This window comes from Bombus vancouverensis, chromosome 17 (assembly GCF_051014615.1).
Source record: "Bombus vancouverensis nearcticus chromosome 17, iyBomVanc1_principal, whole genome shotgun sequence".
NCBI classification, from domain to species: domain Eukaryota; kingdom Metazoa; phylum Arthropoda; class Insecta; order Hymenoptera; family Apidae; genus Bombus; species Bombus vancouverensis.
Genome location: NC_134927.1, coordinates 8,359,907 through 8,386,615, shown reverse-complemented (window position 1 = coordinate 8,386,615; position 26,709 = coordinate 8,359,907). Strand labels below are relative to the sequence as shown.

At 38.4% G+C, this 26,709-nt stretch overlaps 2 protein-coding genes across 4 annotated transcripts; one reads left to right on the top strand and one right to left on the bottom strand.

Moving 5' to 3' along the window:
- Nucleotides 1-2,998: 2,998 nt before the first annotated feature.
- On the top strand, nt 2,999-5,653 carry LOC117165142 (putative fatty acyl-CoA reductase CG5065). The gene is made up of 7 exons (XM_033348597.2): nt 2,999-3,244; nt 3,347-3,663; nt 3,763-4,010; nt 4,248-4,431; nt 4,695-4,880; nt 4,974-5,228; nt 5,300-5,653. The coding sequence occupies exons 1-7, from the start codon at nt 2,999-3,001 to the stop codon at nt 5,376-5,378; spliced, it is 1,515 nt and encodes a 504-aa protein (XP_033204488.1). The 3' UTR covers nt 5,379-5,653.
- Nucleotides 5,654-19,806: 14,153 nt separating this feature from the next.
- On the bottom strand, nt 19,807-25,857 carry LOC143303868 (phospholipase B1, membrane-associated-like). Of its 3 annotated transcripts, none has more exons than XM_076625946.1 (8): nt 25,511-25,857; nt 24,566-24,661; nt 23,959-24,170; nt 23,679-23,855; nt 23,233-23,528; nt 21,081-21,259; nt 20,827-21,002; nt 19,807-20,344 (listed from the first exon to the last, which is right to left on the bottom strand). In XM_076625946.1, the coding sequence occupies exons 1-7, from the start codon at nt 25,638-25,640 to the stop codon at nt 20,857-20,859; spliced, it is 1,236 nt and encodes a 411-aa protein (XP_076482061.1). In that variant the 5' UTR covers nt 25,641-25,857; the 3' UTR covers nt 19,807-20,344; nt 20,827-20,856. The 3 variants fall into 3 exon arrangements, with proteins under 3 accessions (XP_076482061.1, XP_076482062.1, XP_076482060.1); XM_076625947.1 differs by having other exon boundaries at nt 19,807-20,319; XM_076625945.1 differs by having other exon boundaries at nt 19,807-21,002.
- Nucleotides 25,858-26,709: the final 852 nt, after the last annotated feature.

Below are 26,709 nucleotides of genomic sequence, written 5' to 3'. Positions count from 1 at the left end.
CATAGGCATGATAATATAAAAATATATTACACATGTATACAAAGCAATATAGATATATATGTATACAATGACAGATATAATACATAACAATGTATACATACATACGTACATAATAAACTTACAGGATACATGAAAATTATAATACAAATAACGTATAATATATCGGACATATTACATGTAGAAATGTTATGTTCTGTTTGATTTCATTGACCGCTGTTCTCATTTATATTATCACATTCATCACTTTGCTATGATAATAAAATTTCAACCAGGTAATCTGAAATACAGCCTCTGGTATCAAAACTAACGGGGGGACAAAACTGTTCAGATATTGGAACAATCATGTTCGTATGAAATTTCATTTATTCAAATACAGATCAAGATTGATTGACAGTTCCCTTAAATATCTCTGGAATCTATATCTTCTTGGTTGTCGAGTCACATAATTCATTGAAAATATGTTAATACAGATTTCACATATGCACGTGTTCACGGGTGGTGACAGCAAAATCGCATATGCATTAAGTATTCACGAGGAGCGACTAAATGTGAGCGGACACTTTATCGCATGAACCACACACATTCTCCACACAAATCACTGATCACTATATGTTGCGATATTCACAAGCATACACATGGAATAAAAAATAAAGACGTCAAATGAATCTACATAAGGATTGTTTAAACTTGGACTCGAAATATTAATTAAGATATCGTTTTATGGAGTAGTGTGCAATAATACAAATTAATGTACAGTCACATGACAAATTGTATTTATTGCGTCACATAGCTCTTCTAACTTCTTCCTTTTTTTGATGAACGACTTTCCCATGTAGAAAAATATTTGTACATTACACTGGAAGCATCGTTGACTTAACGCGATTATTCGATTCATGCAAGGCGAAACTATAATTGTTGAATTGCGTAGATTTCTTTAGAAGGTAATATATAAAGAGATCTCAACTATAACCAATATGGTATATTATTTAACACATTTATCCACTTACTGTTTGTCGGGAATGGCAATTTATGGCAAATATTGGAACTGAAAGTGTGAAGATCTTGAAACATGGATACAATCAATCGAGAAAAGGATGAAAATGGGACACACGAAGGATTGAATAAGACGAATTCGCTCGAGGAATTCTACGCCGGTAATGGGATCCTTGTGACTGGAGCAACCGGTTTTGTTGGAAAAGGTCTCCTGGAAAAACTGATCTGCATGTGTCCACGTATTGCTGCCACTTTTATACTAATTCGTCCAAAAACTAACAAAACGATAGAACAACGATTTAAAAAGCTCATAGATGATCCCGTTCGTAAATATGTTCTTGTTCCTTTCAATATTTAAGGCAGTCAGGAGCCAAATTGATTAACTTTCTTTTCTGGAATTTTCGTTTTCAGATATATGATAGTATTAAAGCAAAGAACACCGCACTTTTCAACAGAGTTTATCCTGTGAAAGGTGATGTGAGTCTGCCGGATTTAGATCTTTCGGGAAGCGTCGTTCGCGAAAAAAATAGATTTCCTCTATCTTCCTGTAGTTTGTCTGTTTGAAGGATTTTAGTTAACTAAATCTTAACATTTGTAACGGGTCCTCAGGCTAGCTGAACATGTACTGTGGAGATTCGTCGACATTTGGTAATCATCTTACCCGAAGAATAGGATCTGCGTGTAACGAGCCACGGGACAGAAACTGTTGGAATGTTTACTGTCGAGTGTCAATACAACTATTTCTTTTTAAGGAGACTTATTACCCCATACCTTTGTTAGACAAAGCGTTCATCCCGTGACCGCGGCTACGTTCGGCGACTGACTGTCGCCTCGAGCCCAAGCTCGATATCACAAATCTCGAACAAATACAATCGGATTGAATGACGACAATTGCTTAATTACGGCTATGATTAGAATCTGAATTATAATATTAGGTGATTTTCCCAAAGTTCCAAAGGGAAGGCTTCGGTGTCCTTTCATCTCCGACATATATATGTGTACAGTATTTAACGTATCAAATTTCTATAAAACAGCAATTTCTGAAACACAAGGCTTGGTATTGTAAAGATCAAGCAGAAAACTAATTACAAAACTAGAAGACGTAGAACGTAATGCAATATAATATGCACAATCATGATAATATAAAAATACAGCACATTCTTGAAGATAAACTAAGATGAAAATGGAGAACAAGATAATTGCGCTTTGTTTTTCACACGATAGATGGGCAACAGCTTACCTCGTGCGAATCGTAAAGAAGAAGACTATGACGTTCGGAGATGCAAACTATTCTGCGCGACGTTTTCTAAGAAAAATCATCAATTGTAGATTAAACCCGTCTATTCATAGAAATCTATAACGGCACATAAATAAATAATGAATACGAATAATCACGTATGAAATATGTTTATACAGATTTCAAACACGCACGCGTTCACGGGTGGGGACAGAAAAATCACATACGCAACAAGCATTCTTCAGGTGCTACTAAATATAATCGAATACTGTTTCGCATAAACCACACACATTTTCCACACAAATCACTGACCACTGCCTATTACAATATTCACATACATACACCTAAAATAAAAAATGAAAAAGGCAAAGGAAATTACATAAATATTGTTTAAACTAATACTCGAAGGATTAAAAAAGGTATCGTTTCATGGAGCAATGGATAATAATGCAAATTAATGAACAGCCAAATTAAAAGCTGCATTTATTGCTTTGAATACTTCTTTTTCGGTGAAAATCTACCATAAAGTAAAATGATTCAATTATTATCATTATTTAATTATTTCATTCATGCTAAACGAAACCATAATTATTAAATTATGTTTCTCTTTGTAAAGATTATCCGTAGACTTCTTTAGAAAGTAATGCACAAAAGGGTATCAACTATAATCAATTTTCTATATCATTTAGAACATTTTTCCACTTACTAATTGTTGGGAATGTTAATCTATGGCAAATATAGGGACTGCAAGTGTGAAGATCCTGAAACATGGATACAATCAATAAAGAAACAAATGAAAATGGAATCAATAAAGAACTGAATAAGACGAGTTCTCTCGAGGAATTCTACGCCGGTAGTGGGATTCTTGTGACAGGAGCAACCGGTTTCGTTGGGAAAGGTCTCCTGGAAAAACTGATCCGCATATGTCCACGCATCGCTGCCATTTTTATACTAATTCGTCCAAAAACTACCGAAACGATAGAACAACGATTTAAGAAGCTCATAGATGATCCCGTTCGTAAATATATACTTGTTCCATTCAATATTTAAGGCTGTCAGGAGCCAAATTGATTAACTTTCTTTTCTGGAATTGAGTTGCTAATTTTTCGTCTTCAGATTTACGATGACATCAAAGCAAAACACCCTTCAGCTTTGAACAAGGTTTATCCCGTAAATGGTGATGTGAGTCTGCCAGATTTAGGTCTTTCGCGAGAAGATAGAAATATGTTGTCAGAGAAAGTAAATATAGTGTTTCACGCCGCGGCCACTGTGAGATTCAACGAGCCATTACACGTGGCTGTTAATGTGAATACAAAAGGTACAGATCGTATCATAGAACTTTGGAACGAACTAAAGCATCCAATTAGCTTCGTCCACGTCAGCACAGCTTTTAGTAATGCTAATCTACATGAGATTGGGGAAAAAGTTTATACGTAAGAATAAGTTATACGTAAACGTTGTTCCATGATTTACGAATATTATATTCATAATTATAACGTGAATAATATGTTCACTTATTATCGACTTTGCAGTACGAGCTTGAAACCTTCAGAGGTGATCGATATGAGCGACCAATTCGACAAAAATTCGATAAACCTAATGGAAAAAGAGATTTTAAAAACTTATCCAAACACATACGCATTCAGTAAGAATTTAGCAGAGCAGATTGTAGCAAGCAAGTGCAAAGATCTGCCAGTTGCGATAGTACGGCCAAGCATAATTGGTGCCTCTTTGCAAGAACCATGTCCTGGTTGGATAGAGAATATTTCTGCATTAACAAGTATTTTCATAGATCTTTTCCGACAGTAATTTTTCAATACTCCTTACATTTCCTAAAAGTGGAGTTAATCGATTTGTTTGTGAGAGGATAAATGAGAGGCTCTCCACTTGATCATCATTATTATAGTTCAAATTTGTTGTTGCTCACAATTACGAGAATTCTTACCAATCTATTTAGCGCTACATTTCTGGTAATCAAAATTCACAAATAATTTCTAAACCAATTTAATGTTACCAGGTACCATTGTGCTAATCGGCAGAGGATGTGCAACAGCGATACGAGGTATCAGAGAGACCAGATTGGATGTAGTGCCTGTCGATTTCGTAGTCGACATGATAATATGTACAGCATGGCATGTCACGCTACATCGTGATCATGAAGTTAAAGTATACAACTGCACGAGTAACGCATGCCCTTTTAAGTAATATTTCTTACAAGTATTTTTCAACTAATGTTGTTCGGTTGTTAGAGTATTCCAAAAGTTTCAGATTATTTAAGTAACGTGGACATTAGAAGAGCAAACAAATAGAAAAGATCTCAATATGTCATTAGTTTAAAAAAATGGCGATACAATATAATATTTGTCATTTCCATAATATTTCCCGAGATACTCGTATGATAATAAACTTTGCTTTAAGTATAATTCTAGTAATTAATAATAATGTTAGTGTTTCAATTGACAAGGTGGGGTCCGATGATAGATGCTATAGTAAAATGTAGCATAGAAATGCCACTGAACGATACACTATGGTACCCAGGATGTTCAGTTGTAGCTAATAGGTATATTTACCACGTTCTGTGTGTAATTCCGCGTATTTTGCCTGCGGTCGTCATAGATATCTTTTTAAGACTTCGAGGTAGTAAACCAATGTGAGTGTTCCATCGATCGTCAAACAACAAGAATAATCGTTCTGGGATAATCTCTGACTTCATTTATAATAATAATTAAAAATGATATTTCAGAATGATGAAACTTTTAAAAAATTGCAACAAGCTGTTCACATCGGTAAAATATTTCACCACGCACGAATGGACTTTTCAAAGAGATAACTGTTCCGACCTGGCAAGGAAGGTGAAAATGTTCAACGACCGCGATATGGTCAAACTAGACTTACGAGCTATGAATTGGGAGAAGTATGTTGCAATTTACCAAATGGGAGTTAGGAAGTTTATTCTGAAACAAGACTTTAAGTCAACAGCCCGACAACGATTATCAAGGTGCGTATAAAAGTATCTTCGTATAAAAAAATAGGAATTAATATAAATACATGTATTTTCGGTTATTTCAGGTTGTACTGGATACATCAGATCACCAAAATGTGCAGTATAACGATCTTACTATGGATAATATACCGTGTCGTGTACTGACTATTGGAACCTTATTTTTTCTGTTTAAACCAGAGGAATACAAATTCAATTTTATGAAGAAGGGATTCAACAGCCTTTTCATTTGGCCTTTTCACTCGTTTCCTTTCTAAATATATCCATTTATGACATTGCTTGATTTTTTTTATAAAATTTTTATAAGAATGCATGTATTTATACGCAAATGATTTCTGAGCTGTGAGCAATTCATCTGCTCACTGACTATGAACATTTTTCCACTGCAATGACAATATTATAATGACAGAAACCTCTATCATCCTTCGCCAAACTAAAGTTACGAGATAGTTGTTCGTTGATAATAATAATTTACCACTGAAAAATCTACTGAGAAATAAACAATGATGATAGAAATTTATTTATAAAATATATTTATTTTAAAATAAATATACTTTAAAATAAAATAGTTCTAAAGTAAAACTTTTCTATGAATCCTTCATTAGTTTTAAAGGCTGACTTTGGTTCTCAAGTTCGCTCACAAACCTTGTTCTTTGACCAGTCGGCGTTAGAATACGCCGATACAATCAACGAGATAGAAACTAGATGTCACATTCCTGCTGGATAAAATATTATTTCACATAATAAGTAGTAGATAGGTTTCTATTTAAGTTAGATATACATAGGATGTAGGGTTTTATTTCATGTGTATGTATGTAAATAACGCAATATAAGTGATCTGTTACGACCATTCGCGGAGAGACGTGATCGTGTCACGACCGGCATACTTCAAATCCGATGGACTGACGATGGAGATAAACATGTATCGCTGAAGTGCCTAATGAACCATCAACATCCCAACGGTCCCTCCACCGAAGGTTCTAGAAGGAAGAGCACGTGGCAACGGTCGCGGACGCCTAGCAAATGCATGGACGGTGGGGATGTTGGGGGATGACAAAAGAAAGTAATCGGATCCGATCGAAAGTCAAATCATAAGAATCAGTCTTAGAAAGTCACGCCTAGAGTTCGGAAGTGGATTGTAAAGTGGATTGTTGTTAGAAAAAAAATAAAGTTTTCTTTTTTTTATTTTGTTATTTTACGTGACAGTCGTGAGGAAAACGCGTCAGCGAGAGGCGTAAATTCTCGCTACGATTCTACTAATCGACGCCGCGAAATAGTCGTTCCCCTGTTTCGATTAAGATAACAGGGGTAGTTCAATGAATTTAACACTGTATTAACAGGTTAAGATAAAATAGTATATTTGACAATATTTAACAATAACATGATGAACACACCACAGATTGTTTAGCAATGAATACAGTAAATATGTCACAGAAAGTGGACCCGATTTTACGATATCCCTCAATGAATTCGTTAGACTATGCGACTTTAATATTGATCGTCAGACCTCTCGATGTATAACGTTTGACTCTTCAGAAGGCACTGGTTGCCCTTCGACCATTCCTTTGTCTTCTCTGGGAGACGACCCCCACTACGCTCGGGTCACGCCACCTTTCGCGCCTATGATCACGTATGCCACCTTCTTTATGTGTATGACATAACGGACGGAAATCGACGTTTCCAGAACTCGTTGCTTGGTGACAACTATGCGCTCGTAACGTCAATTCACCTCAGAGAGCAGACCATACACCGCGGACAGGATGGCACCCACATGTCTGCACATCCTTGGCGCGTACCCTCAATAGTCTTAAGTGCCCACCAGGGGTCTTGGAATTTTTATAGTTTAGGTCCTTCGTCAGTTCGCTTTTGAGTGCCGAAGCATGCAGACGTGTGTCTAGTGCTCTGTGAAGTTCGTAAAACAAAACGTGTCGCCCATCCGTCGAAAGTGAACACAGCCAAGTGTTTCCTACCTTTAGGGAGAAGAAAATCCCACGCACCTAACCCCAACCCGAATACTAGCCTCATAGCCTCACGACTAGTTATACATTTTGAATTGACTAGCTCGATGATGGTCCAGCAATCGCGACCAGGCTCTCCTGAGCAAATCCACAATTGCTCAGCGCTACCTCCTCTGTGGAAAAAGTGCAACAGATCCCCCCGTACTAATGACGCCAAAATTCTAAAAAGCGAAAAATAGAAGCATCAAAAATAAACACAAACGCCAGCCAGAACGAACAGTCAACAAACCAAGTAACCATATATAACAGATACGCAATATTGGAATCCACAAACGACTCCGTGGATATTGCAGACCCACGAACATACCAACACACCCAAACAATTCCCCCCCCCCCACCAATATTTGTTGATGATGTCATCGACATGCAAACGATGATTAAGTCCATAGAGAGAGATATCTGCAAAGAGGACTACAACTTAAAAACAAACAACAACAAAGTAAAAATCCTGCCGACAAACCCTGACGCATATAGAAGACTCACAAAACTGCTGAAGACCATGAATGCCAACTTCCACACATACCAACTTAAACACGAAAGACCTTTCCTAGTGGTTCTACGCAACATCCACCACTCAGCAAACATAGATGAACTGAAATTCGAACTCTTAAAACACGGCCACGAAGTAATCAACGTTAGTAACATAAGGTATAGAATCTCGAAAGACCCGTTATCTTTATTATTTATTGACATAAAACAAAAGCCTAACAATAAGGAAATATACAACATCAGTCGTCTAATGAACTCAATAGTAAAATTCGAACCACCGCTTGTCAAAGAAGAGATAGTGCAATGTAAAAGGTGCCAAAGGTAAGGTCACACACAGAAATACTGCAACCATACCCTCCGCTGCGTTAAATGTGCAGGTACACACTCCACCGACCAGTGCACTAAATCACCGGAAAACTCAGCGAAGTGCATCCACTGTTAAGGTGACCATCCTGCCAACTATAAAGGCTGCTCAGCCTACGAAACCTTATATATAAGTCGGTGATGAGAGGACACCGGGGCCTCCCCTCCGAAACTTCGGGAAAATCCATAAAAATTGTAATTAAAAAATTTGCCGTTATTTTACCCAATTGTATTTATTTGAGATTAGTGACAATGAACTTGGACTCAAGGCGACAATCAGTTGCCGAACGTAGCCACGGGCAACGGGAGGAACGCTCCGTCTAACAAAAGTATGGAGTGATAACATAGCCCTCATTAAAAGAAATACCCGTAGAGGTACTCGACAGTAAAAAAAAGGTTCCAACGGTTCCCTCGGGCAAAATGATTACCAGATGTCGATGCATCTGCACAGCATAAGTTTAACTAGCCTGAGGACCCGCTATAAACCTTAGGACTTTGTTAACTAAGGTTCTTCGAACGGATAAGCAGTCTTTGCCCCAAATTCACCACTTAACAGCAGCGTCAACTTCCCTCACTTTTCAAATGAAGACATCTCTCCACGAATCCGAGAATGTCGTGCTCTTAGACACACCCATCATAGTTTTCCTGGACAGCGTCACCGTGACGCTCTTCACCTTTCGCGTCACTTTTTCGCGGGACGCGCTCTTGTACGAGTTAACTAACGTCTTGCTGGATAACCATTACAACTTAGACTTGGACGAAGAAACAAGCCTACCAACCCGTTGACCGCGGATGCATTATCGAGTCTCAGACCAGAGTCACAAGTGTCCACATTTGTACCAATAAACATTAGCTACACCCGCGATGGTAAAGTAAGTAAAGGTTCATTGAACGCCCCCAAAATTCCAACCTGACTCCGACATATATGTCGGGTTATGGTTAGAATTTTGGGCCCGTAACAACTCTTCACGTGAATTAGCCATTGTTTTACAAAGCCAAGATTATATTTACACGTATATACGAGACTACTACAAAGTTTAACGAATATTAGAGTTTAACGAATAATAAGTTTAACAAATAATAAGTCTAATGAATAATAAGTTTAACGAATAGTAAGTTTAATGAATAGTATGTTTTACGAATAATAAGTTTAATGGACGCTATTAACAATGTTTTTTGGGTTCAACCGAATCCACGGTCAACGGGATAACTCTTTACTAAGCGTAAACTAATCTTAGGCGCAAAAATACGATTGTTGAAAATGCTATCGCACAAATGCTAGCCTCGTGGAGATTTTTCTCGCTGTACAATTGCATTTGTTTTCTATACCCGTTTGGAAACATCGAGAAGATTTCAAACGCCGTTGCTAGGCAGTTTCTGGCTGAAGTTTGATACACACTCGTTGGAAGCATCGAGAAAGTTCCAAACGCCGTTGCTAGGCAGTTTCTGCCTGGAGTTTGATTATTAATACAATGTATGTCTCATTGTATCGGCACCTCCGAGGCAACATCACACGTGGCTAGGCCCGCTCCCGAGGCCGCATGCCGCCACAACCACATTTCTCGGAAAAACCATACAACCACTCCAGACCTCCGTTAGGCAAAACGTCCATCCCGTGATCGTGGCTACGTTCGGCGACCAATTGTCACCTCGAGCCCAATCTCGCTATCACAAATCTCCAACAATTACAGCTATGATAAAATCTAAGCTAGAGTACTAGAGGATGTTCCCAAAATTTCCAAGGAAAGACTTCGGTTTTCCTTTCATCTCCAACACATAAATAAGTACGCTAAACTAAGAGCCAAAGAGACAACCAATCAAATACCCAGTCCTCCTAAATTCACTTCAATCTCCTATGCCCAAGCAGTACAAGGAAACCAAAATAATCCGAATAGCCACAGGGACCATTCTGAAAATAGTGTCCCCAATTCACAAAACATAGACAACGTCTCTAGACTTGAAAACCTAATAGAAAAACAATTTGAACAAATAAATAATTTGCTATCACTATTAACACTCGTCATGGATAAATTAATACGCCCCGACGCAAAATAAAACCAAGACGCATAGTTCTTTTGAATGCCAATGGTCTAGTTCAACACAAATTTGAACTAGAACTCTTCCTTAAACAGCAGCAAATCGACGTAATGCTCGTATCTGAAACCGACTTCACCGACAAAAACTATCTCAAAACAAATGGTTATAACTTCTACAATACCTAACATCCCAGTGGAAAGGCCCACGGCGGCACCGGAATCATAATCAAATCCAGCATTAAGCACTACAAACTTCCATCATTTCAGAAAGACTACCTCCAATTAACAAACGTAGCAATATAAGACTGCCATGGTACAATCACCACTTCAGCAGTATACTGCCCTCCCAGACACTCCATCGCCAAACAAGACTTTGATAACTTCCTTGATACCCTGTGCAATAGATTCATAACTGGAAGAGACTATAACGCCAAACATACCCAATGGGGCAGCAGACTGGTCACAGTAAGAGGCAAAAATCTCTTAAACAGCATAATAACCAACAATCTCAACTACCTCATCACATACGAATCCACAGACTGGCCCACTGACACTAACAAAATACCCGATCTACATAACTTCTTCATAACTACAAATATCTCACCAAGATGCGTCCAAATCAATTCCCCGGTTGATCTCTCTTCTGATCATTCTCCCGTGATAGCAACAGTTAGTTCAACAATTATCGAGAATACACCTAATGGCTTTACTCACAACCAACACACCAACTGGCAGCTCTTTAGAGAAGTCTTTACACACTCAACTTCAGCCTTAACTCCACTAAAAACAAAGGAAGAAATCGAAGCAGCCACGGAATACTTAAACACGAGCATAATAAACGCAATCCGCCTCTCCACACCGACAAAGACTTCTATCAGCAAACGAGAATATGCCCATTACATATTAAAAAAAATAGCAGAAAAACGTAGACTAAGAAGAGTATGACAAACCCATAGAACACCGGATGACAAACGCAAACTAAACAACGCAACTAGAAAGCTAACCAAAATCATCAAAAATTATAAAAACGACTGCTTTCATAAATATCTCGCCAATTTGTCCCCCACAGCTGACTCCAACTACTCACTATGGAAGGCCTCCAGGTAACTCACACGCCCCCCACAAATAATCTCACCTATCCGTCGTCCGCAAGGTGGATGGGCGCGAAGCCCTATAGAAAAAGCCGACCTGTTTGCTAAATACTTGTCTAAAGTATTCAAACCCCATTCCCGCAAAGCTGCCGCGGACGTTACTGAATACTTGCACACCCCCTTCCAAATGTCCCCTCCTATCGAACCCTTCACTTCTGCAGAAACTATAGAAACAATCAGTCGCCTAAACGCCAAGAAAGCAGCAGGGCACGACCTAATAGGCAATAAAGCAATCAAGGAACTTCCCATAAAAGGGATAGCACTCATCACATCGATTTTTAATGCTATCTTTCGCCTTGAACACTATCCTAAGGCCTGGAAAATCTTATTGATTACCCTCATCCCTAAACCCGGTAAACCGATATACGAAACCAGCTCCTATCGCCCAATCAGTCTTTTACCTACCCTGTCCAAACTATTCGAGAAGATGCTCACGAACCGACTCCTTCCACTCCTAGAGAACTTGAAAACACGCACCAATTCGGCTTCCGAAAACATCATTCAACAGTAAAGCAAATCCACCGCATAACTCATACGATCAGCCAAACACTCGAAAAGAAAAAATATTGCTCAGCGGTATTCCTAGACATCCAACAGGCATTCGACAAAGTATGGCATGAAGGGCTACTATAAAAAAAAAAGATGCTATACTATACTATACTATATGCTATACTATAAGAAAAAAAGGGCTACTATAAATTAAAAACCTCACCCTTACTACTCCATCCTAAAATCCTACCTAACCACTAGACAATTCATGGTTAAATGCCTAGACGCCACTTCCGCAACATTCCCAATAGAATCCGGCATACCCCAAGGTAGTGTCCTCGGACCCCTACTGTACTCCATCTACACTGCCGACCTACCTATATCAAACGAGATAACAATAGCGACACAGCGCTATTAGCTACCCAGGCAGACCCGGTAATAGCCTCATCCATTCTCCAGCCAAGTCTCGACTCCGTGGAAAAGTGGTTTCATAAATGGGGCTTCAAAATTAACGAAAAGAAATCCTCACATGTAACCTTCACGCTCCAAAAACAAACCTGCCCCCAGATCACCATCAACAATGCAACAGTTCCTAGCAGGGACTCAGCCCGATACCTGGGCATGACCCTGGACAGGAGACTAACGTGGAAGAAAAACATCTCAGATAAAACGAAGCAACTAAAGGACAAACTAAAAAAATTCTATTGGCTCACGGGCTGACGCTCTAAACTAAACATACAGAATAAAATTACCCTCTACAAGACCGTAATAAAACCTGTCTGGACCTACGGAATCCAACTATGGGGAACAGCAAGTAACTCCAACATTGAAATACTTCAACGCTTCCAATCGAAAACGCTAAGATCCTTAATAGACGCACCTTGGTATGTTACCAACGAAACAATCCATCGCGACCTCAAGATACCCACAGTCAAAGAGGAAACAGCAAAATATAGCGACAGATATAGCAAAAGAGTCAACAAATACCGAAACCCCCTAATCACCGGACAACTTGATACGACGGACCAGATTCGCAGGCTGAAGAGGCACTACCCGCTAGACCTAAACGCTGGATTCATTTACTTATCCAAATTAAGCACATTCACTTACTTATAATACTTACTTATAAATTATACTTATCTATAATAAGTATTAACTTATTATAAATAAACAGCCATGTCACTGCGCCACGCCAGAAAAATTACTGAAAATCCTCAACGCGAGAATTGATTGTAATTTCAACAAATAAATAAAAAAAAAAAAAACGTAGGTCCGATTACCTACACAAATATGGTATATGGCTTTTATTCATACCGATGAATTCTAATACTGTCAGGAGTTAATATTTATTTTTTACATTTATTATTTAACAAATATCTACATATCATTATTACAATTATATTTAATTACAATTACATTACAATTATTCATTCACCTACCATTTTTATAATTAGTTTGTTATTACTTCACGCTAGCGTTGCAGGTCGTCTCGCCCTGACTAGATTGAAATAAGTAGTCTAAACCGAAACCCAATACCCAATATATTGACGATATTCGCTTTTGATTGAATTATAACAAACATATTGTAGTATCCTAAATATAATAATATTTAGTTTAGTGACGTGTATGTGATGTCGCTGATAATTATAAGCTGCTGGCTGTAAATGTCGCTGCTGGGGTACTAATATTTTTCTTCTAATTTAGATGCGTGGAAGAAGAATAGAAAAACTACGGGTGCCGGGATTAGGACCCTGGTCCCGAAGAACGTTCATAACCTAAGGCGCTGACCACTGCGCTACCGTCGTCCGGTAGAAGTTAGTGTCGAGTGGCGGTATTTGTTGTCGTGTGCCGCCACATTAGTTTATTAATAAGAAATGGATTAGACAGAAAACAATGGTTATTTAACATGAACTAATCGCGACAACGTATTATAATTAATTAACAACTCTCGTCAACACAGATTCAACTCTCTCTCAACAACGCTAACAACACTATCTCGACAACGCAATCCGCACTCTCTGGCATCTCAACTCATACTCCTGTTAATTCGTTTATGTTTCTTAGCAACCCTTTGTCTTTTGTCTGATATCTTTTGTTTAAGCCCCATCATGCACACCGCTCGTTTACAATTCGCACGACCCCCCCCCCCCCCCTACGCTCCCTTGTCAATGATACTACAATATCTTAGAATATCTCATATGCAATTGTGTACGGAGCTTTACTCAAGCTCGTCCCAGCCTCGTTCGTCAAGACAAAGAGAGCGTGAGTGATAGATTCAGCCGCTGGCAGCCAATGATACGTGCGCTGCCATAGAAACACAATTATCAGCGAAAGTACACTGTAGTTGTACCGATAGCTTTTGCAAATTTCTCCGAGACCGTAGCCCATCCACAGTTTACATATGGAGGAAAAGATTGTTTAAAATGTTGAGCTTTACAAATCATCGAAATCAGAGAACATGGAACGGTTTTACAGTTTCGCCTTCGTTCTTACGAGGCAGGGGGAGACGAATAAAGTACCAATGTCTCTGTCTGTGACATTCATAGCATGCCACTCATACGTAGAGTGCCTTTCTTGTCTTCCTTTCACACAACACAACTTTCGGACCATTTCTTCTATGCTTTCAGTATATGCGTGTCGAGAACTGTTTACATGACCGTGATCCTAATTACACGTAATCGGCATCAATAGAATGTTTCATTAAGGCGTTAACTTTTAATATATAGTGTTTAGTTCTTGTTTGTGACTTTGTATTGTTGCATTTCTTCACATAGTTTTGGGCCTTCGACAATAATCGTTAAATTGCCTAAAATAATGAAAAGAAATAAAATTTAAGAAGTTTTAACGAAAATTGTTGATGACTAAAAACATTTTATCAATCTTTTGGTTAAACTGTAGGAAAAAATGGAATATATAAAATGAAGAATTACCTGTAAACATAAAACAGGAAGTAGACGTTCTTAAATTTGCTTGAGCCAGCGATGTCATAAGTTATTCCAAACACAGTATACTCCGTTTTGTAGGATCCTTACTACAATTAGTTTATTTACAATAAATTGATTAAGCAGATGTTGGTTAAACAGGAAACGATGGTTGTTTAAAGTGAACTAATCACAATAACGTATTATTGTTGGAATACAACGATATTAATCGCATACAGATGAGGTGATTGATCGAACGGATTCTTCCCTTCGTTGCGCAGCGATATCCCCACTAGAGTGCGTTCGTTAGATGTACCGCGACTGCTAGCGCGTGCATGCTCTTCCGAGAATTCGGCGGAAGAAGTATAAGGATATGGATGGATCATTCGGCACGTGGGTGTCGCGCTTTGACGGCATAGCGCTTTGTATCGCGAAGCTGCTGGAAGGTTCCGTGGCACGTGCCGCCACAAAGCCATCTACACAGGTCACACTCATTACGGTATAGAGAGTGGGGGTTCAACATCTGTTCAAGGGCCATGGGTCACTAAGTCTGTCTGAGAATAACTAGCCAACTGTCGACATTCACAACGTTTACTTATATTTACTGTAATTTTTGTTTAATAAATATCACATAGTATTGTTTCAACACAAACATTGTGTCTTTCACAGTTTATTAACCTTAATTCCGAGATTAAATTCTAACAATTATAATTAAGAAAACTAGATAGTTAATTTGCAACTCACCACGGATCCAACGCTCTCTCGACAACGCTAGCAACACACTCTCGATAACGCAATTCGCACTCCCTGATTTGTCGATTTACACTCTCTGACTTCTCAACTAACACTAACTGTTAATCCGCCTTTGTCCCTTTGTCTTTCGTCTTAGCCCGCCACGCACGTATTCCGCAACAGCTCATGGCCAGGGTCACGCAGGCCTTTTCCGCGAAACCATTCGATTGAAGGACCAGCGATACTTTGTTGGGCCTGTCGACACTTCGGCTTTCTCGCGACATTGTTTATAGTTCGCCCGATATCTCTTAGGCCTTTCATTCACAATACTGCACTCGTCCATTCTGACAATCACATCTGCCCTCAGTTGTGCTCATCATCACTAATTTCACTCGCATCACTAACTCCAACAATGTCCCACTATTTCATATGATCAGCCGCCGTGGAGGTCGTTTGCGGCCCCTCGTGTTCGCCTTCTCGCTGCACCATGTAACGGTTATTTCGCAAAACTTTCACCATGTTACAGATGAAATCCGACTAAACAAAGCGATAAAAGAGCGAAATTCATGAGTGACCATCGGGATAACATGCGGTCACTCTATCCGTTTTCAGAAATATATGATCGAAGCCTTTTCCCACTCCCACGAATAAAAGAATTTAAATACTCCCCCTAAAATCATCCAAGTCAGTCCTGAACAGTCACGCCTAGAGCTCGGAAGTGTATTGTAAACCAGAAAAAAATGAAGTTTCTTTTTTTCTTAAATTTCCTTTTGTTTTACGTGACAACCACGCGGCACGGCCCAAGGAACCTCGAATGCAGCTTTAGCCCAGCTTTAGCTACTGATCTCGCTTCTCCTGAAACATAGCAGCCCATTCGTCCTCGACCGGCTGGCCTGATCTACGGATCGTCCCGCATTCTCATCCGCGTTCCAAACAACATCTGGAACGGGGTAACTTTAGTACTTCTGCTGGGGGTTGCATTCAAGTACCTCTGGCGCTGTCTGTAGATATTGTATCACTCGTTTGGTGTTGGCGCAGACTCAGTTGGAGAATAATCGTCCGGTTTACTCTTTCCACTTGACCGTTTGCCCGCGGAATTCCGGTTTTATTCCTAACGTGCTGTATATCATCGGAGATAATTCTTCTCGGATTTCCGAAACTCACAGACTGCTTCCTCAAACGACTAATAATCTCCGCAATGTTCAATAACAAAGTTTATTTAACAATTAACACTTTCGCTTCGGGTGCCGCTTGAGGTGTAAGTGTTGTCCGTGACAATTGTAACTGCTGGGGCTGGCTATAGATGTCCCTTGATGGGGTACTGCTGTTTTTCTTCCACTTTTAATGCGTAAAAGAAAAATCGGACCTCCGGTCGCCGGGATTCGAACTTGGGTCCCGAACGTTCGGGACGTAAAGCGCTAAGCACTGCGCTGCTGTCGTCCTACTTTAATTAGTGTCGAGTGGTGGTATTTGTTGTGGAGTGCCGCCACACGCTTATGGGCGGCGTCCGCGAGATGGCCTGTGGGTACGAGGGTCGTTTATTGGCAACATCCACGAAATTAGCAGGAACTCAGTCCGATACCTGGGCATGACCCTGGACAGGAGACTAACGTGGAAGAAACACATCTCAGATAAAACGAAGCAACTAAAGGACAAACTAAAAAAATTCTATTGGCTCACGGGCTGACGCTCCAAACTAAACATACAGAATAAAATTACCCTCTACAAGACCGTAATAAAACCTGTCTGGACCTATGGAATCCAACTATGGGGAACAGCAAGTAACTCCAACATTGAAATACTCCAACGCTTCCAATCGAAAACGCTAAGATCCTTAATAGACGCACCTTGGTATGTTACCAACGAAACCATCCATCGCGACCTCAAGATACCCACAGTCAAAGAGGAAATAGCAAAATATAGCGACAGATATAGCAAAAGAGTCAACAAACACCGAAACCCCCTAATCACTGGACTACTTGATACGACGGACCAGATTCGCAGGCTGAAGGGGCACTACCCGCTAGACCTAAACGCTAGATTCATTTAGTTATCCAAATTAAGCAAATGCACTTACTTATAATACTTACTTATAAATTATACTTATCTATAATAAGTATTAACTTATTATAAATAAACAGCCATGTCACTGCGCCACGCCAGAAAAATTACTGAAAATTATTCAACGCGAGAAATGATTGTAATTTCAACAAATAAATAAAAAAAAAACATCCAAGAAATGACCTGTGGGTACGAGCACCGCATATAGATAGCGACCACGCGACGAATGCTAGGTTCGACGCTCCGTATATCGGGCATACACCAATGCCATCTGTAGTGTCGTTATCGGCAGAACATTCTCTGTTGATTTTATTAATATATTGGATTAATCACTTCTTAAAAGTTACTCAGTTTTGAAACAACATCAAAACGTTTTACGCAATATATTTCAGACATCCCAACGAACGTATACTGTTCCGTAAAAAATCTATTAAATACATTGACAGTGAAACGATATTTCATATACGGTTTTTGCAAGAATTATTGTTATTTAAGACTTAGGAAAACGTATATACAGCAACACCGCACACTGTGCGCATTTCTGGCGAGCGCTTCCGTTCAGTAACCGTGCTTCGGCGGACTGGACTGCCGAAGCGAAAGGGTTAACAGTCAACAATCAACAATCACGCTTCTCGAATATGTTTGCTTCGCTGTTTGAAATGAAATGAATCTTTTGTTCAAAACCAAACGGATTCTTTTCTTTGTTGCCCCTCGATATCACCACTACGCACGCGTTTGTTAGATGCCGCGATCGTTGCAGCTTATGCATTCTTCCGAATATTCAGCGGAAGAACCGTAGGGATATCGATGGTAGATTAGGCATGTCAGCCTTACGCTTTGATGGTATAGCGATTTGTATTGCGAAGCCGTCGGAAAGTTCCGTCGTCGGGTGCCACATATGTGTTATAAGTAAATAAATCATATGACGAAAATCTGCAATAATTGCAACAAATTTGTGACCTAAATTTCGCAACTAGAGAGTAAAATAGAAGTAGAAACGACTCTATTCCTGAAGCCAGTGACAATAAAGAGTTAAACGTGGCAAACGTAGAAAAGAATAATGCGAGTGAAAGAGGATGAGAAAGAGGGACTGGGAATTGAAGTGTTTGGCAACGTATAAAATATGGGCAAATTTTCTTACTTTTAATTTGTAATGAATAGAACTTTCAAAAATTGTTTGTTAGATGTTTTCAATCAAAATGATAAGAAGCACGATACAATTCCTAGCACATTTGCTTATGCTAAAAGATATTTAATGCTCATTGGTAAGTAAATATAATTGAAATTACACCGTGTCTGGTCTCATTTTAATCAAAAAGATTTTACAAATACGTTGGTAGAAGTTTAATCTAAAAAAATTTAAAAGAAACATACGTTATCTCGGTAATATATTTTTTTTCTATATATATGTCGAGACAACGTCCGAATCTGGGCCCGAGTCGTCCTCGTGGCGGGGGCTTGGGACAGGTAAGGATTCCTCACTGAAGCTATCCATGTTTTTTACACTGAAGTTATTTTTATTGACACACACACAAAATTGTTACAGAGTTGACACAAACTCACAATGATCACACACTCGCGACGCTAGTGACAATGGTCTTAGGTTCGATAACGAATCCGCGGACAACGGGATGGTAGTCGTACGCACTCGTAAAAATCTAAGTCGGATTCTTTGTTAATATTCACTGACCGTAAGGCGTTAATCTTTTTGTCGATGAGATCGCAAGAGAGAATGACTTTCCGTCCCGGTGATACCTCAGAGGAAAACTATGACGGGGTGTGTCTAAGGACACGAGATCATCGGATTCATCGGGGATATCCTACGTTCGGAAAGTAAGGGAAATTGACGTTGCTGCTAATTGGCCAATCTCCATATCGGTAGTTAGAAAAGGATGCTAGCCGCCCTCGAGGGAAGGTTGCTAGTGGGAGACGTCGTTCGTGGAAAAATAGGTCTCTCCTGTCTTCCTGTAACTGGGACAAAGACGGTTTATCTGTTGAAGGATTTTAGGTAACTAGATATTAGTGTTTATAACGGTCCTCGGGCTAGCCGATCACGTACTGAGGAGACACGTCGGCATCTGGTAAACATCCTGCCCGGAGAATAGGATCTGCGTGTGGCGAGCTACGGGACAGAAACCGTTGGAATGTTTACTGCCACGTGCCGCTACAAATCTTTCTTTTAAGGAGAGCTATAGGGTTACTCAATGCCTTTGTTAGACGGAGAGTTCGTCCCGTTGACCGCGGCTACGTTCGGCGACTAATTGTCGCCTTGAGCCCAAGCTCATTGTCACAAGTCTCAAACAAATACAATTGGGTAGAATGATGGCAAATCGTTTAATTACAACTGTAGATTTTAATTGCAATGTTTTTATGGATTTTCCCGAGGTTTCAGAGGGAAGGCACCGGTGTCCTCTTATCTCCGACATATATATTTACGCGGAGGAAATTCGCACGGACACCAGGCCGCTTCTGGGGAAAGCGGCGTGGTAGTGTCGGACTCCAACCGACTAAAACCTCCACGATGACCGTCCCGGCTGCGATCGAGAGAGGCCCGGGAACCGGTGCGAGCGACACAACAGCCCCCCCCCCGCGCGCTGATGGAGCGGTATGTGATCATGTCACATTGCGCCTCCTCGCCGGAGCAACCGTGACCGGTTCCCCTACCAGACTGCTTGGCGGCCCCGAGGCGCTGAGCTGCCAGCTCCAAAGCCCGAACCTCACCGGGGGGCGCGGCGAGCCCAGCGCGCTTCGCCAACGCCACATGGAGTTCCCAGGCGATCACCCATCCAAATCTCGGTAATATCTGACATTCGGTCATGTTACACTAGCTAGAAAAATTTACCGATTGTCCAGCTGCACAAATTGTAAAATACAAATTATGATTTAATGACGATTATGTGAATATGAAAAGTAGATTCTTTTTCTTTCCTGGAGATCTCCTTCCTTCTTTCATTTCGGGATTTATGCGCGACTCACGCTCAAAACATATCAATGATATGCTATATACGTATATACTTTAAACAAAAGCGAAAGGGGAAATAAGCAACTAGCTAACTAAAGCGAAAAGATAGGAAAAGCGAAACATCTTCGAAAAAGCTGAATTTTGCGTTGATTTTGAACGTCCATTGGTCAACGTATTATTAATTTTCTTTATTACCTTTATTCGCAAAGAACTTAAATTATAAGATCAATATGACAATGACTGAAATACCACAGTAAAAATTAAATATTGTTATGGATCCAACATTGGTTGTTATTTTTGAACATCTGCTGATTATAATTTTCATCATTTTTAAATAGGCAAATACGAAGATTATAATACATCTTCCACTTACAGAAACTGTTCTAAATTTCTCTAACCATCCTTAAGTTTCGTTGTTCTGTGAATTTTTATACGTCATCAAGAACGGTCTTTCCGGAGCAGGACACAGAAATTTTTTAAATAGCGAAGTGAAAGCGCCACTCTTGTTACCAACTGGTTCCAACAAATTGTTCCACAGATTATTCGCATCTTGGGAAACACAAAACATTTTTGATTATCAACGTAACACTCATGAAATAATTGTATAGTTTCATCTGTTAAACTCACATAGTGCATGTAGTTTTTGACTCCAATGAAAGCAATCAGCGTTAAGATATGAGAGGTCGGTAAATCCATCCTCGGCAACAGGTATTTTTGCATCTTCCAGAGTCGGTAAAATTACTACGGTGAAGTCATTTCTATGAAATTCTGGATAATTAGCGACTTCTTCGTCAATCTCTTGCCACCTAAAAAAATGAAACAAACTAGCTTATTCTTCATATGCATATTAAAATATATATCAAACGGTACTTGAAATGTGTTAGGGAAATAATATCGCATAAATGTGAAATAAGAAAAATAAGCTGATTGCAGTGCGAAATGTCGCACCGCGCTGAGACAGAAGTAAAATGCCTTTGTTAGTTACCAAGACTTCGCATTTTTTCAGTATAAACATCTCACATTTTGGCTTCGTAATTACACTTCGTGATCATTTGGATTATCATAGTAACTAAAAGTTCGTAGTTTTTTACAAATTATGTGGAATAATCCACTGCCAAAATTAACGATTTCCGATACACGGTATGGTAATGGAAAGGTGCAACACTTTTTCAAGATAATTAGGGTAAATGCCGCATTCCTAATCGGGATAGACGCCATTGATTTAGTAAAGGCTAGAGGTGAATTGAAACTGTTTCGCACTGAAGGAGAATTGTCGATGATTCATTTACGGAGAGAAAGAAGGATGAAAGTTGGGGTATTTACACCATATTGATACGACACTTTCACGGAATCAGTCGATAGCCCCTTTGCGTTCACGCGTCATTCGAGTAAGGGTCTCGCCGATCTTCGTGATAAGAGAAATGAAATGTTAGAGGTTGTCATGTGTAGGACCTCGTCATGTTTATTGCTACGCGTAAAATCAATCGGCAAACTCGCGCGGGCCGCGAAATCTCAGGAGGCACGTCCTGCGCGTATCTCATTTACCCCACCATCGAACCTTCCGCACGTCTTCCGTGCATGCGCACGAAATGTCGAAAGTGTTGAGTTTATGTTAGCCATCGAAGCGACGACATTTAGAATACCCCCGAACGAGATGATCGCGGTGCATGTATCCATTTTGTATAAACATTGTTTATATGCGCTAGAATATATTAATCACTTATGGTGGCAATGGACTAGAGGAAACATTGATCCTCTCTATTCGAAAATTTAATGGGACGATTTTCGAGTTGCTGTTATGGATTTTAATGAATAAGCAGATTTAACGTCTAACCTATGATTTCTCTTACAAGGATGGTTTATGTTTTCGAATGCCACAATCTTTTTTTCTACGACTTGTACGAGGTAAGCTGCGGATCTACATTCATTCTTGTAAAATAACAACGCGCGATTCTGTTGTTCTCGACTCTCATCTTATTTTCTCTTTAAGAATCTGTACCGAAACTTACCTGCGGTATCAGACGAGTATCGATACGTTTGTGGTGTTTCAAGTACAGTACTTGTTGGTATCGGTTAGTAAAGAATCAATATCCTGATTAACTGAACAATAACTAATACCTTTGCCTTTGATATTAATTGATAATAGATTGAAATTCCTAGATCGCTGTCGATAACATCGATAGGTATGTGTTATATAAATACGAACTCGTCGTCTGAATAGACGCTCATAATATAAATTTATAAATATACTTATCAGTGTTTTTCATCCAAAATGGAGCCCGACATTGCCCGAGTCGTCAATAAGATCTTAATGTGAATTGAAATCAAAGATGATGAATCTATGTCGTTCTCTAATAACTCTTTTCAATAAAGTTATTCACCAACATATAACAAGAATGACATACGCATAAAATAAAATAAAAGTTAAGGTAATCGGATTATAGAGATTATTTGCAGGTCGCAGCGATGTGTTTATAGACATACAACAGTAGATGAGTGGACACACCATGCAGACACAAACGTTGCCTTATAAGTCAAATTCAACATAGTAGTAGCAGCAGCTTTCTCTAAATATTTCGGTAACTAAGTGAGTTTACCCCCTATAGGAAAAATGTTGAGTTTCACAACATACTTAAGCTTCATTAAAATGGGAATAGTAGCCCCTTTTATGTATAATTACTAAGATTAAATATAAAGTATGATATAACAAAATTCTTGTAAGTGTTTAATCCTCAAGCACAAAATATTTAAAAAGTTAAATTCGGAAAATTATACAAACCTCTCAATTAATTCATAATATTCCGGTCTTTGATCCCTAAATTGTAAAGCAAACATACATGAGCATTCAATCATGGATGACACATAGCACCGCAATGACTCTCTTCCTTTGTGTGCAGCAACCAGTTCCTTTAAGTGAGGTGGTGGTATAAGAGCAACAAAAGTTCTTGGTAAATTGTCTCTTAATATTCTAAGAGTATGAATTAAATCTATTTTGTGATCATTTAACATAGACCATGGAGATGTTGCACACGTATTAATGCAAAAATCATTACTTCCAATCATCAACGAAATCAACTGGAAAACATAAAAATGTAGATACTATTGCTTAAACGATTAAATATTAAATGCAATTATAATTTTTAATTAAAGAAAGAAAAAGTTGTCCAATTTCACACTAGCATTTATATATATGTATATAATTATTTTGTCTAGGAACATACGAACTTTCCAATGTTTGTTGATATCTATCCTCGGGTCATCTTTTATTTTATTGATCAGATATGTCGCCATGAAAGTCATATCTTTAGACATAGCTCCACCTTCGGCGACGTTTAACTGCGCAGCTGGATCAATACTTATAGCGTCTCCAAGTGAATAACCTATTAATTTAGGATTGAATTCCTGCATATAGAAAAATCGGACTATGAAAGATTTCAGTATTCACATTTATGGCGATAACACAAATCATATGCGTAAACAATGCAGATGTAAGAAATGAACAAACTTTAAGAATATTAGGGAGAGTCAGGTACTGTCGCCAAGTTCCTTGACCACCGATACTGCCTACTATGCCTCTATTTTCAATGTTCACCTCGAACATATAAATCGAAGTAACTCCAGCGCCGATTGTCAAAGAATCGCCCATTGCAGCAATGACATCTATGTCTCCTGGTCTTAAATGGTGAACCGAATGGGGAACTTTCGAAGACCTGCCAGCTAAACAAATTAAAGTAAAGACATTAGAATACATATGAACTTCAAAAGATAAGCATCAATTTTACTATTCTTAAACTACAGTGTGGTGAGGAACTTGTAATGTTACATATGTATCTTAAAAATGATATTAATAGGACAAAATTATGAATGAATTCAAAATCACATTGAAATTCTTGTAGCCACTACAAGTTGTGAAGAACAGCGTTCTTCACTGTAGTTTGCTGCCACAGAAATTTACTGATTGTCTCTAGGATAAATTGTAAAAATTATTGGAAATAAAAGAAATCTGCGATTTAAAATGAATAATGATTTTAAGGAATAAATACGATGATGTAATATTTACAAGTGATACCATGAAGTATTTGATAACAATAATCATAAATTTGGTTAACTACCTGTAACGTTGCAAGGAAAAGGGACGTGTATTGGCATTTCCTTTTGAAAGTTATTTTTATTCCGTAGTTGAGACATTCGATCCTCATTTGTTGTGCCTACAAAATAGTCATTTTAAAACAACTTACAAAAATACTTCATCTGTGATGAAACATTGCACGCGATATGTCATAATTCCGATCAAGTAATTACAACGAAGGATTTCAGAACTTTTACAAACGTTATCGAATTCGTTCTTAATTTTAGATATACAGATGTATGTCTTCACTTCTTAAATTTAACGTGCATATTTTAATTGTCTAGAGTTTTAATAGTATGTGAAAACTTTCTTGAGCTACTGTATATTTTCAAGATTTATGCTATAAAGTAAAGGCGTTCAGTGGCGAGGTATCAACTTTTCCCGCGCACCCCGTCCCTAACCTAACCAAAACCCAATTTGCATCTGAAATCACAATCAGATTGCTGCCTCTTATACTCGTATAACAAGACTGACCAGTATTTTAAGAACAAATGGAAATGGTATACGGACACCTTTTGATTTCACTTGTACCTAACAGCTCGTCACTTTTAATACACTTCAGGACTGCTGTTTAGTTTCGTTACGAATTTCGAAATAAGTACTGTTTGCAAAATTCTTCATCTCAAGAACCAGAAGAGGCTACCACAGAATTCATAGCGCATGTTACTTGAAAATATAATCTCTACAATATTTATATGTTAAAAGAAAAATTATCCGTGCTGTGCAAGCTTTTGTCTACTTTTACCGAAAAAAATTTCGTCAACTTATCATTTTATCGCGAAAATATATATATTCACAATGAAACATTAGTCTATGAAAAATAAGATTCACGATATTTCAATTTTCCTCCAAAAAGCATCTCTCTAACCAAAAGAAAATGATATTACTGCATAAAGACGTAACACGAAATAAACTAAAACAGACATACCGTAGGATTGCGTTAACCAATTACGATATCCACGATAGATGTAATTTAGAATCGATTTATCCAAGGCAGTTCTCTGCGACATGGTCAGCACGCATAATTCCAATACAAGGTACAGATACAGCTTCTTCATCGTAAGTTTTGTTGCACAATCAAATGGTCACTTTTAAGTTTCCACAGTGATATTTTATTTTTGTTGATTATAAAGACAAAAAAATATAAATTCTTGTGATGACTGCTAACTGTTGCGCGTATTATCGAGGGCCTCGATAGCGCCGCATCCAGTCTTAGCTGTTGCTAGTTAGCGATCGTTACAAATACTGTTCGCACTCGTAAAAGATTTGAATCTGTTATGTGATCATAATGTGAGATAAAATGTATACTTTGATTCAGATACTCCCATCTCAATTATTTTTCTTGCTTATGTATTTGCATTTACGTTGTCAACAAGGTCAGGAAAATTAATAAGTACGGATAGGCAAAGCCTGGGCAATTTTATTTACATATTATATAACATGAATAGACTACCGTTATTTCTTATTGTACTTTAAGCATACCATAAAAATTGTATAACAAAAACAGAGATTTGAAAGAAAAATTTTTCTCAAGAAAAATGTTACAGATGTTGCTTTCCTTGACTGCATACGTTAAAAATGATAAATTCAAGTTAAAATATCTGCTAAATTAATATAGTTTTGGATAAAAATAGGTTAATACTTTTTTATAGAGAATGCCGAACTGGATTAACGTATTAAAAGGCATATGATTTTATTTGAAAAAACAAAACTGACTTTTACATGTTCTCTAAATCTTATTACCACATTTTTTAGTCCTTTAAATAATGGAATCCTTATGCGAAACATTTTCCCGTATTCTCTGAAATGAAAATAATTAAATGAACGGAGTTAATGCGGAAGATGTTAGTTTCTAGTTCGTTACTGGTTACTAATCACATGTTTATTCGTTGATTGCTTTGCCGAGAATTTTTTTATTCATTTTAACGTAACCTATTTTCTAACAGGGAACGTCATCATTAGACTAATTTATAATAGAAAAATATAATTTTATCATCAATCATTACAGGGTATGGTTTTACGTGAAAAATAATCATTTACGTACCATAACACTATTCGCATATAACAAATATTACAAATATAATTATTACTAAAATTTACTTATGTGCAGCGTTTTTCCATGGACTC